The 13,760-nt window shown below is 35.1% G+C and overlaps 1 protein-coding gene across 1 annotated transcript; it reads left to right on the top strand.

Annotated features, from left to right (window-relative positions):
- Nucleotides 1-412: 412 nt before the first annotated feature.
- On the top strand, nucleotides 413-13,509 carry LOC142231356 (uncharacterized). The gene is made up of 4 exons (XM_075301967.1): nucleotides 413-3,929; nucleotides 4,107-5,635; nucleotides 10,717-10,887; nucleotides 13,495-13,509. The coding sequence occupies exons 1-4, from the start codon at nucleotides 413-415 to the stop codon at nucleotides 13,507-13,509; spliced, it is 5,232 nt and encodes a 1,743-aa protein (XP_075158082.1).
- The last annotated feature ends 251 nt before the right edge of the window (nucleotides 13,510-13,760 follow it).

Genomic DNA, 13,760 nt, shown 5'->3' on the forward strand with positions numbered 1-13,760 from the left:
GAAATATCATTGATAAAATAATGAATGAAGTACCGCTTTAAATTTGGTACACTAGAATTGAACAATGAAATCAAAAATCACTTTAGCTTCGCCCATTGATTGAAACAAGTGAACAGCTCGCGAATAAAGTCTTCAACAGAATTTTTAATAAATCTACCTTATGGTGTAATAAAATTCAAACTCAACATTTGTTTTATTCCTCACCATAAGTGTTGGTCCTTCTGGAACCGGATCTTCCAGTCATTTAATAAAATCTGGAATTCCACAACTATCAAAATCGAAGAACGTATCAATTTTATTTAAAAAATAAAAAAATCGATCTCGTTCTGATCAAGTTTTGGACGCAAATTTGATTGCACTATACTTGTCTTCAGGAAGTTCTTGTGCAAATTAAAGTAAAAAATAACACATCATGTCGGAAGAAATGAATTCCTTGACGATGACCAGAGGTCGCTCGAAAGGCTCAATTACTCGTATTTTGGCGTTTGCTCAGGTTCCATCCGCAGAAACAACTTTCGATGATGTGGTTAGCCGCTTGGAGCGTTTGGAAGAGGTTTGGCAAGCGTTTGTAAAATTAACAGATGATTTATACAAATTCAAAGATGTGGAAAATTTTGCGGACCCGGAGGCTGATTTTGCAAGCTACGAAGAGAAATACCTTTCAGCGCGTGGTAAACTGTATGCTTTAAAATCACAATATGCTCCTACTTTGAATGAAAGTACAGCCAACTCGGGAGCAATAGCAAAGTTGGCAGATCAACAGGCTGCATTTTTGGAAAAACTTTCAACGACTAGCCATCCTAAAGAAAATGATTTACCTCGCATAAATATTCCATTTTTTACAGGGACATACAAAGATTGGCCAAGTTTTAAAGATCTTTTTGAGAGCGCTATAGGATCAAAAGGAATATCAAATATTCAAAAGTTTCATTACCTGAAGTCGCTACTCAAAGAAGATGCCGCAAGATTAATACAACATATTCCGGTTACCGAAACTGCTTTTCAAACCACTTGGACAAGGCTCAATGATAGGTATGATCGCCCTAAGCAAATTGTTACTTCTTTCATAGAAGCATTTATGGCCCTACCATCAATATCGACGGAAAATGCTGCAACCATGAGAAAAATATCTGACGGGGCAAATGAAATAATTCGTGGTCTTGATGCTATAGGTAAAGATGAAAGAGATTGGTGGTTAATCTATTTATTGTTATCTAAACTTGATCCTGAATCAAAGAGCAAGTGGATTCGTGAGAGTCGAGATTATCCACTTCCTACCATTAACGATTTTTTTGAATTCTTAGACAATCGCTGCGAAGAGGTTGAATTGTGTGCAAAGAAACAGGCCCATCAATCCAAGCACAGTCATTCAGGCAAGTCACAAGGTAACCATACAAAATGTCTGGTGAGTACTAAAGCAAAACCCAGCTGTTTATTGTGCAAGTCTCCCGACCATTCAATCTTTACATGTCCCACATTTCTGCAAAAAGATATTAATGAGCGCCGTCACTTCGTAAAAGAATCTGCACTATGTTATAATTGTCTCAGACAGGGTCATGCGGTTTCCAACTGTGCATCAAAAGGTAGATGCAAGCAATGTCATCGAAGACATCATTCACTCCTACATCTTCCGAGTAATGAACATGAACCTACATATTTACCCGGTCAAGTTTCGGAGTCTTCACCCCCTGAATCACCGTCTTCTTCTAATAATACAGCTAGTGCCAATATTCAGTGGTCCACTACCGCTAACATTGCATGTCCCATTTCGTTACCTTCACTTCCATCTAGTAGTAAACATTGTACGTCAGACAAAGAATTTGTCATGCCCACTGCTTCTATTTATGTCAAAGATCGCTTTGGAAAGTTTATAACATGTCGAGCTTTATTAGATACCGCTTCAAAGCTGTCTTTTATCACTGAGAGTTGTGCTCAACGTCTAGGCCTTCAAAGATATCCCTCAAAAATAATTGTAAATGGTATTTCATCAATTAAAGCCGAGACAACTCGGGGTTTATGTCAAATATTCGTACGTTCACGCATCTCTGAGCAATCGATTAACGCCAAGGTACATGTTCTGCCTAAAATAACTACATCTCTTCCTGGCTACAGCTTTGAAAATAAGATCAAAAATCAACTTATGGATTTGCCTCTTGCTGACCCCACATACAACATTTCGTCACAGATTGATATTTTATTTGGCCTAGAACATATTTGGAACATTTTCACATTCAACAAACGTATTGATTCACAGGGCAATACTATTGCAATTTCAACAATTTTTGGATGGGTTGTAACTTGTGCTGAGACAGAGCAAATTTACAACCAAACTACTACACTTGTTACCACCGTGGATATTGATCGTTGCCTTCGAAGCTTTTGGGAACTAGAAGAAACTGAACACCATACTAAAGCCGATCCAGATGACATTTTTGTAGAGACGCACTTTCAAACCACTCACTCGCGTGCAAGTGATGGTAAGTACGTAGTTCAGTTGCCTTTTAAAAATGAAAACCCAATATTTGGAAATACACTAAATGGTGCGCTATCTCGATTCTATGCTGTCGAAAGAAGGCTTCAACGAAATCCAGCAATTCGAGATAAGTATATTGGTTTTATGCGAGATTATGAAAAATTGGGACATATGCGTAAACTCAAACCTCATGAGATTAATGTTACTGATGGTAGAGTTTTTTATCTACCCCATCATCCAGTTTTGGGAGAAAAAATTAGAGTCGTGTTTGATGGCTCATTTCAAGATTCCAACGGTGTATCGCTTAATAATAACTTGCACATTGGGCCAAGTATACAACGGGACTTATTTGCTGTTTGTTTGAGATTTCGTTTCCACAGATATGTTTTCTCAGCCGACATAGTAAAAATGTTCAGACAAATATGGATATCTGAAGATCACAAAAATTATCAACGTATTGTATGGAGAGAGTCGCCGTTACACGAGGTACAACATTACATTTTATGCACGGTTACATATGGCACATCTTGTGCGCCATATCTTTCAGTACGAGTGTTGGAGCAGTTAGCCTATGATTATAAATCCAAGTTCCCCATTGCATCGAAGGTGGTAATGGAGGACTTTTATGTAGATGATGTTATTACCGGGGCACAAACGGAAGAAGAAATCGTTTTCATACGTGACAATTTGGTAAATCTACTAGCCCAAGCAGGCCTGGAACTAAGGAAATGGGTTTCAAATTGCGTGAGTATATCAGATAGTACACAAGATCAATTGTTTTTTGCAGCTCCCGAAAAAGATGTAAAAAAGGTGCTCGGTATTTTTTGGAGACCATCGTCAGATCAACTGGGGTATCATATAGAACGCAACAAAAATCCAGTCGCAACAAAAAGGCAGGTACTATCTGATGTATCACGTATATTTGATCCCATGGGTTTATTATCTCCTGTGGTAATACAATTTAAAATTCTACTAAGAGAACTATGGTCACACAAGCTATCGTGGGATGAACCACTTCCTGAAAATCTTACACGTCAATGGACTACATTTCGACAAGATTTAATTTCTATTCAAGATTTTACACTTCCAAGATACATTTTGAATGATGTCACAAAATTGGAGCTGCATGGTTTCTCGGATGCTTCCATACACGCATACTCTGCCGCAGTTTATTGTCGATTCGTAGACGACACTGGTCATACTCATGTCAAACTCATTGCTGCTAAAACAAGGGTAGCTCCCATCAAACAAAAATCGTTGCCGTGTCTTGAATTATGCGGAGCTCTTATTTTATCTCGTCTACTCAAAAGAATAAAAGAAGCCTTGCCACACAAATCAATTGATATACGAGCTTGGTGTGATTCAACAATTGTTTTGTGTTGGCTATCTCAACCACCCATTAAGTTAAAGACATTCGAAGCCAACAGAACATCAGAAATATTGGAAATATTGCCTCGTAAGTTTTGGAATCATGTTGCCTCTAAAGAAAATCCGGCCGACTGTGCCTCAAGAGGGATGCCTGTATCAACACTTCGTTCCTTTGATCTTTGGTGGAAGGGCCCACAATGGCTGAGGGACCCATTCCAAATCAGTAATATGAATAACTGTTCTAATTCATTTGATGTAATTACAGATCCTGACGCCCTTTCTGCCTTTAAACTTTCTTCAAAAGTTCTGGTCTCAACAGTGAATGACTATAATCCACTACATGAATTGGTACACCGCATTTCGAAATGGAATAAACTCATACGTGTCGTAGCCTACATCTTCAAGTTCATCAATGCCACTAGATATCCACACCAAATAAAATCGCCGAACATTTCGTTCAACAACTTTAAACACGCCGAACTAATTCTGACAAAGTATGCCCAAGATGCCTTTAGCGAAGAGCGCACGCTATTACAAAGTAAACGCCTAGTAAGTACAACATCTTCATTAGCAAAACTACACCCCTTCATAGACGGCAGCGGCTTGTTACGGGTAGGTGGGCGCCTACGTAACTCAGAACTAGACAATGCTTCAAAATATCCAATAATCTTGCCAATATGTAGCCGAATAACCAAATTGATTTTACAAAACCTTCATGAGAAAAATCTGCATCCCGGAGTATCGGCCTTGTTTGTTATTGCCCGTCAAACCTATTGGATTATTGGTGCAAGAAATCTGATTCGAAATCTGACTCATAATTGCCTCAAATGTTTTCGACAACGACAAATTAATACACAACAGTTAATGGCAGATTTACCATCCATCCGGGTACGTCAAGCGTTTCCTTTTGAAAACACTGGTTGCGACTATGCAGGCCCAATAATTTTAAAACAATACTCAGGACGAAATGCAAAGAAATCTAAAGGGTATATCTGTTTATTTGTATGCCTAGTCACCTCCGCCATACATTTGGAACTCGCCACTGATTTAAGCACCGATTGTTTTATTGCCGCTTTAAAAAGATTTATATCGCGAAGAGGAAAATGTAAAAAAATCTTTAGTGACAATGGAAGAAATTTTCTTGGGGCATCTCGAGAATTAAACGAGATGCACAAAGTAATTTTGTCGCAAACTCATAACGAAATTGTCTCCGCATCTTTAGCCGAAGACGGTATACAATGGACGTTTATTCCTCCATTTGCACCCCACTGGGGTGGAATGTGGGAGTCGGCGGTTCGATCGGTTAAGTTGCATCTTAAACGAGTTATTGGAAATACAGAATTAACATTCGAGCAGATGCACACTCTATTGGCTCAGGTGGAAGCCGTAGTTAATTCAAGACCCTTAGGCACTGTTCCAGATACAGATTGCGAATACCTTTCGCCGGCTCATTTTCTTATTGGCAGGCCTTATACAACTGTTCCCGAAGGAGATCTGGTCAACCTCACACCAAACAGACTTGGATATTGGCAGCATGTACAAAATATGTTTCAAGGTTTCTGGCGACGTTGGCATCAAGAGTATTTAACTTCTCTGCAACAGCGACCAAAATGGAATAGACCTCAACCAAATCTAGCAGTTGGAGATGTTGTTGTAGTCAAAGAAAAGAATTTACCTCTCTCCAAATTTCTACTGGCAAAAGTGATCGAAACATATCCCGGTATAGATGGCAATGTAAGAGCTGTAAAACTTAAAACGCAATGCGGAGAAATGACACGTCCTATTTCTACCTTGGTAAAACTTCCCATAATCTGAAACTACGTTTCAGGGGGGCCGGGATGGTGGTGAACGTACTTTTAATCCACACTGTGCTCGCTTCAAATTTATTATTATTTACTTCATTCATGCTTAGCTGTCTATTTGTTATATTATATATTTCTCGTTGTGTATAACACATTGCTCTCATTCATAAATATAACACTGTGTTCTCATTCATAATTATACTCATTGCTCTTGTCACTTTAATAATCTCACGTAGAATGATTCTCAATGAGTATTGTTATTGTTGTTTTTTATATTACTTTACTAATATGAATATGTTGTTGTTGCTTTCAAAAACTGTTAATATCAATGAATGTAAACCTATGAATGAAAAAGAGTAAGCTTAAGCAATACTTTATACGTATGTAGAAAATATGAATGACTTTGAAATATCATTGATAAAATAATGAATGAAGTACCGCTTTAAATTTGGTACACTAGAATTGAACAATGAAATCAAAAATCACTTTAGCTTCGCCCATTGATTGAAACAAGTGAACAGCTCGCGAATAAAGTCTTCAACAGAATTTTTAATAAATCTACCTTATGGTGTAATAAAATTCAAACTCAACATTTGTTTTATTCCTCACCACATATAATTACTTTAAAGAAATTTGTCTTTAATAGTGTGGAAATTGCGCTCACTAAAATTTAGGTTGCGTAAATTTTAAAACTTCGTAAATATTTTTTTTTTTTTTTTTTCAGTGAAGACAAAACTTCTAAGGCAATGCAAGGGATCCCAGAATTTAATGAAAAATCTTCAAGCATGTCATGATGGTGAGTATCTAAGATTCAACGAGCACAGAACCTTATTTCTTTTCGTCAAGTCTTAGAAAGAGCTCTATTTTTCTCATTGTAGGGGGGAATTCCGACATATTTTAAGAAGTGATTGAGGTGTCATAAATTTTATGTAATTTTGTCTTCCATTTTCAGCAAATTTTCGTAATTCAAATTTAACGCAATGCCCTTTTCAATATAACATCTCTAGAAGCAGGCTAAAATAAAAAAAATCAATTTTTATCCTACTGTGCTGTATAAATTTAACTTGTTTTAATACCAGCATACATAATTGATGGTGCAAAATTTTTTGGCAAAACCGAAATTTGTTATTATTGCATAATGCCAGCCACCAACATTGCATATATTCGGAAGCTTTTTACCCTTTTCTCTATATTTTAATAAACTAAATTAAATGTCAGGGTTTTTCGTTATATTGTAAAACGCAAATACCGCCAATATTTTAACTCTGCATATTACAATGATTTAACTGAATAACTATAAATATTAAAACTAACAACTCCATCACCTTTACGCCATGACTTGATTCCATATAATATAGTCTTTGTGCTATCATACAAATAATTATGATGTGATTTTAATTTCCACATCCAAGGAGTGTTATGATACAATTTTAATTACTTAATAACAATAAACACTTCCAACAAATGGCGAGTTGTTTACAAGGAATTTCCTTATGCATGATGGATTTATTTGATGGAAGGTGTCAGAAAATATCTCAATTTCATAGATGGATTAAATATTACAAAAATTTGTGGTATAGACATGCAACCATAATTTTCATATTCAATGCATTTAAGTGGTGTTAATTTTTATTCACTTTGATTATTCTGCCGACAATCCGGTTGAAAATGTCCGAAATAATTGTCTGTCTTAACGCTACTTTGGTGTTTTTGGAAAAAAAGAGAGCGAAATTCCTTGTAATTCCACTTTGATCTCTGGGAACACCCATAAAGTAGTTAATGAATGAGCTGTCACTTTGTCATGTAACATTGCATTGGACACTTGTTTCTTTACCCCTATTCGTATTTACTTGATTTCCTTATTTCGTTATTCTGAAGATCATAGATTTCCTCGTAGATAATATTGCAGGAAAATTGTCCCACATTGTAGCATTATCTTCGATGTTGGCTAGGTATGTGATTACAATCAGAGCGTTCTAGTAAATCACACTACACCAAAGACTGCAATGACAATGTGAGCTACTGTGTGCCTATGAAATCTAAGGTTACCAGTGCGCTTAGTTTGGTTTAGTTTCCTTTTCATGGTGTTATGTCCGGAATACATAAATATGAAATGTTTCAAGATTCCGTTTTCTACAAATTATTGACCTTATCATATCTAAGGGGAGGTCGTAAAATAGTTAATTGATTGTTTTGTCATTGTTGGGGGTTTAGGTTTTTTTTTACACAAGTAAAAAAATCAAAGTAACTATCCACATTTACACTAAAAAAAATCTTGTCCGGTTCCAAAGATTTTGTCTTTATACAAGTTATTTTGGTATTGATTCCAAGCCAAGTAAATTGATAATTGAAGTAAGGGCACATGTGAGACACAATTGTCTTTTAAATATGAGTTTTGCGTATATTTGATTCTAGGAAACAAATTTTAACTTATTCGTTTTTTAATCTTTTTATACCCTCCACCGCAGGATGGGGGTACATTAACTTTGTCATTCCGTTTGTAACACATCGAAATAATGCTCTAAGGCCCCATAAAGTATATTCTGGTGGTGAAATTCTGAGTCGATCTGAGCATGTCCGTCTGTTGAAATCACGCTAACTTCCGAACGAAACAAGCTATCGACTTGAAACTTGGCACAAGTAGTTGTTATTGATGTAGGTCGGTCCACTTTTACGTATAGCCCCCATATAAACGGACCCCCGATTTGGCTTGCGGAGCCTTTAAGAGAAGTAAATTTCATCCGATCCGGCTGACATTTGGTACATGGTGTTAGTATATGGTCTCTAACAACCATGCAAAAATTGGTCCACATCGGTCCATAATTATATATAGCCCCCATATAAACCGATCCCCGATTTGGTTTGCGGAGCCTCTAAAAGAAGCAAAAATCATCCGATCCGCCTGAAATTTGGTACATGGTGTTAGTATATAGTCTCTAACAACCACGCAAAAATTGGTTCACATCGGTCCATAATTAAAAAAAAATTTAAATTTTGTCCGACGGTCGGACCAAGAAGTGGAACCGGATCGGATGAAATTTGTTCTCCATGAGGATTCCGTCGTCAAATCTTGGGCGTTCAGTACATATAGGGTCTATAAATAATTATAGACCTAGCAGTCCAGTTTAAATTTTAAGCACATCGAATAATAATTTGCGGCTTCCATGCTCTTACGAAGTCAAATCGGGAAATCGTTCTATGTTATATGGGCGCTATATAAAAACATGGCCCGATACATACCAAATTTGCACACCTCTTTACGGACATGAAATATCTCCAGATTTTAAATTTCAATCAAATCGAACGAAAATTGCTGCTTCCGTTCCTTCAAGAATTCAAATATGGAGATTGGTCTATCTGAGAGCTATATCGAAATGTGAACCGATATATACCAAATTCAATATATCTCTTTATGCACTTAAATTACATTTCGATTTATAGTTTCAAGCAAATCGGATTCAAATTGCGGGTTCCGAAGAAAAATCCGAAGATCGGTTTTTAAGCAGGTTATATAAAACTGGGACCGATATACACCAAATTTAGCATAGCCTTAAAGAAACTAAAATATATCTAAATTTTATTTAATGAACATCGAATAAAAGTAGTGACGTCTACTTGTCCAATAAGTCAAATCGGTGGATCGGTTTATATGGAGAATATATTGACAGATATCCCCCCGTCTGACTGTCCTTTCTTTTTAATTAAAAATGTATATCAAACAATCAATTGTTAATCCAAATAAAAATTCTAAGCCAATTCAGAAAGTAATTGAAAATACTTCCTCTTTTTAATTAAAAAAAAATTGAAATTTGCTAATAAAATCAATTAATTGTTTTCTCATTCCCAATTAAAACTATGATTGATACTATCATTTTCGTGATTGAAGACAAATCAATTAAAAAATTAATTTCGTGATTGAATCAGAAAAAAAAATTTTTATTTGTGTGTACAACTTTATTTTCCAAATTCAGACTCGACTTCCAGTAGAAATTATGCTATGTTTCAAGTAAAAAATGATTTAAAATAAAGTGTTGAAAAACAAGTCCTATTTTGTGCTTTGTGGTCAAGATGCATAAAGACAAAAGAATTTCACCGAATTATTAAAGTCAAGTTGACCTTAGCCCAAAAATGTTTTCTTTCATGTTATGATACCCATTTTTAAGTCAAATCCCTTAATTATTAGTACAATACGACTTCATTGAAAAGTTTATCGACTTTTGGACAAGGATAAAATCTTAATATTAAAGAAATGCGTCTTCTATGCTAAGAAAAATTTGCATTTGTATTTTAAAGACATGAATCTATGACCTCACGAAAATATTTTTTTCAGTGTAGGGTCGTTCCAATTGGCAACACTTCGCGTCAGTTACCCTGTATGTAAACATTAATTGAGTATTTATTTGATTAGAGAATTACATAGCCGAATACACCTGCCTTTGCCTCATTCTAGTTTTTCTTGTCATTTTTTTCTCGCGTTAAAAAAAACTATTTTTAAAAGAATTACGATTCTTGCTGTGTTCATTTGCAACCTTGTTTCTTTCTCTGCGTGTGAACACTCTTCAACTCTAGAAATCTAGTCTAGTGTATACTACCATTGCATTGCTATTGGATTTTAAAATGTGTAACATTTGTTTTAAGTCCATGTCCTTGAAATGAATTGCTAACTAATTTCTTTCAAAAGCAACAATCTAAAAATGCAATGACACAGTAGCACCATCTAAGATCAGCCACACGATCAATTTATCTCGTAGTAATAGCACGTACGCGATATCGTAAATTCAACAGAAAACATGCTCTCCAACTGATATGACCGCAAGCACCTACAGAGACTCAAATTGCCATCACCAACCCAAAACCTACGAATAGTTCGCATACGTGACTTTGACACAGATTAATATGGAGCGATAAGAGGACACTCGATGGCAATGTCACCATAATGACAGGACATTTGTCAAACATTTTATGGGTGTTCTGGAAAATCATTACGGATTGGGCGACAGTGTAAATGAGAGAAGCTGCGATGAGCACCACGAATGTGTTACGAAATTTTTAATAAAATTCCATATAAAATAGAGGAGCATCTCAATCACAACAGGAAACACCATCGAAGCCCACAACAAGATTGAAGGAAACGATGAAGAGCCATTTCGTATGAAACAACAAAAATTAAATAAAAATGAACAACATCCAGACAAATTGAATGGAACACATCAAAGGATCAGCAATCACCAAGGATTGCGACTGGTTTTATTTTCAACATTCATTTATGCGGGAGCCTCTAAACTATGGTGGTGATTATACAAGGCCCCAAGATAAAATGTCTCCCATATAATTTTAATGATAATTACTATGACAACTCATTTTTCATTTTGATAAACCGCATCGACTATTCACACCACCCCAAACATCATCTGAGAAATATGCCGTCTTTATATTAAAAGTTAAATGTCCATCATGGCCGGCGATAGGTTATTGTTTTGTAAAGTGTACACTCAAAAAATGTTTACTTAGGTCCATCACTTTAGAATTTTGGTGTTGATTTCGGCAATAAAGACACTTTTACATATAGGATCTAAAAAAATTAAATTATGATATCTATATCTTTTATCGATTTTTTTTTACTTTATTTCTGGTATATATGAATAAAGCTTTTATCGTGTATATAAATGTTTGTTTGAAATTCAAAATTATTACATACACTTCTATATTTGAAGCTTCTATTAACTGCAATCAAAAGATTCAATATGCAGAGAAGCAATTAGCATTGAACATACTTGTATGGTCTTTGAAATTAATACCCACTTTTGGATCATAATATTTTTGAGACATAAAAAAATGTCAATGGGCGGAGGAATATTTTTTATGACATTTTTAAAATTAACGAAAACAATTTTTTTGCCTTAAACGTAAATTTATTTTAGCGAACTTCTCATCTATGTAAGTCAATATTTTTTGAATGTAAAAACGAATTTTATTTTCAGTGTTTTTTCCAATGATCTTGGTATCTTTAGCATCTGCGACAAGATATTGTGACGAATTTGATAATTATAGACATAAGTTTATTTAAATTAGTTTCCGTTAATTTAAAATTTCAAATTGTAACGATAAAATTTCGCTATCACTTCTTGGAATCATCTATTCATTTTCTAGTATTTTCCTGAATTTCTTTTATGTTCTTTTGTTTGCTTACCGAAATGTTAGTTCTTACTCTCTCATAGAATAACAACCCCTTTGCTTTGTTATTTTGCTTTCTCATTTCATCTCATTGTCTATTGTCATTGTTGTTGTAGTAATGCGAGCATATATCTATGTGAGTGTGTATGTGTTTGGCAGCCACCAGACGAATAACTTAATGGTCGTAGATCCTTCTAGCCTTGTCTAAGAATGTTATGGCGTTGCCAGAATATTGTAGTGCTACCAGAATGTTCTCGTATTGCCACACCGTCATATATAAAAGCGCTCACATGCTGCTAACGAGTCAGTCTTAATTAAAGCGTCAAACGAATAACTTCAGTGTGAACGAATTGTAAAGTGTGAAGTCATAGTAAATAAATTGTAGATTGTCGTTATTTAAAAGAACTGTGTTTTAATTGTCGGGTAATTAAAAACGCCTAAATATAAAAACGTAACAATATGTTTAATTATCACTTGAGTTATTTCCACCGCCATGGTCATGGTTGGTTATAGCGTGACATTGAGAAAAGTCGCACGAGTTTAAAATGAACTATAACCAAAGAACCAAAAAATGGTTTGACCTTTAAGATAAAGATTTTTTTAATCAATAGGACTTCATTCCCAATTTCAGTGAAAAGACCAAAATACTGTAAATGGTGGATAATCCCCTCTCGTAGATAGGAGAAAAGTTCACCATATGTATAAGCACAATGGCTTATTTAATTTCAGTTTTTCTGTAATAAACATAAAATCTTTCCACTGTAGTACGAGTATTGCACCCCGGTAAAAAAATTGGAATCTTTTCCAAAGCCATAGCTTTAAAAGCACCTCCAAAAAATGCACTTTCAAAGATGAATGAAGTTCTTGTAATTCAATTTTTATACCCTCTTCCATAAGATGGGGTTATTATTATTAACGGACCCTCAGATTTGGCTTGTGGAGTCCCTAAGAGAAGCATATTTCATCCGATCCGGCTGAAATTTGGAACATGGTGTTAGTATATGGTCTCTAATATCGATGCAAAAATTGGTCCACATAGGTTCATAATTATATATATAGCCCCCATATAAACCGATCGCCAGATTTGGCTTGCGGAGTCTCTAAGATCCGATCCGGTTCAAATTTGGAACGTGGTGTTAGTATATGGCCGATAACAACCATACCAAAATTGGTCCACATCGGCCTATAGTTATATATATATATAGCCGATCTCCAATCACTCAAAAATTGGCCCATATCGGTTCACAATCATGGTTGCCACTCGATCCGAAAATAATCTACCAAAATTTTATTTCTATAAAAAAATTTTGTCAAAATTTTATTTCTATATAAAATATTGTCAAAATTTAATTTCTATAGAAAATTTTGTTAAAATTTAATTTCTATAGAAAATTTGGTTAAAATTTAATTTCTATAGAAAATTTTGTTAAAATTTAATTTCTATAGAAAATTTTGTCAAAACTTTAGGAGTGTGAAAATACCTTGCAATCGGCAAGCGTTACTACAACCCAAGTAATTCGATTGTGGATGGCAGTGTTTAGAAGACGATTCTACGCAATCCATGGTGGAGGGTACATAAGCTTCGGCCTGGCCGAACTTACGGCCGTATATCCTTGTTTTTAACTCGTTTTTTGTTATTTTTAATATGTAATCTTAACTTTTTTTGTTTCAAAAAAGGTAAATACCGAGTAAGAATTAATTAATGTACCAATTATTTAAATCTTGACAAAAGAATACTAAAATCAATCAACATATATAGCGAATTTTGTTGTTTTTGATTTCAGCTTAAAACCATGGATTGACTAAACTACAAGTGTAGCTTAACAAACAGAGGAAAAGAATGTTCGTCAAATTTATTTGGGCAAAGCCCTATGGACTGCAAGACTGTTGGATGGACGCACGTTTCGGAATCACCACATTCCTCATCAGCATCCTCATCATGT

This window comes from Haematobia irritans, chromosome 3 (genome assembly GCF_050003625.1).
Source record: "Haematobia irritans isolate KBUSLIRL chromosome 3, ASM5000362v1, whole genome shotgun sequence".
Lineage (NCBI taxonomy): Eukaryota > Metazoa > Arthropoda > Insecta > Diptera > Muscidae > Haematobia > Haematobia irritans.

What these genes read in the sequence shown, in the direction of transcription:
- LOC142231356 (XM_075301967.1), top strand. Translation starts at nt 413, where the DNA reads ATGTCGGAAGAAATGAATTCCTTGACGATGACCAGAGGTCGCTCGAAA. An exon ending in AATATTGGAAATATTGCCTC is followed by an intron (nt 3,930 to 4,106) that starts GTAAGTTTTGGA and finishes ATGTAATTACAG; the next exon opens with ATCCTGACGCCCTTTCTGCC. An exon ending in CACGTCCTATTTCTACCTTG is followed by an intron (nt 5,636 to 10,716) that starts GTAAAACTTCCC and finishes CATATAAAATAG; the next exon opens with AGGAGCATCTCAATCACAAC.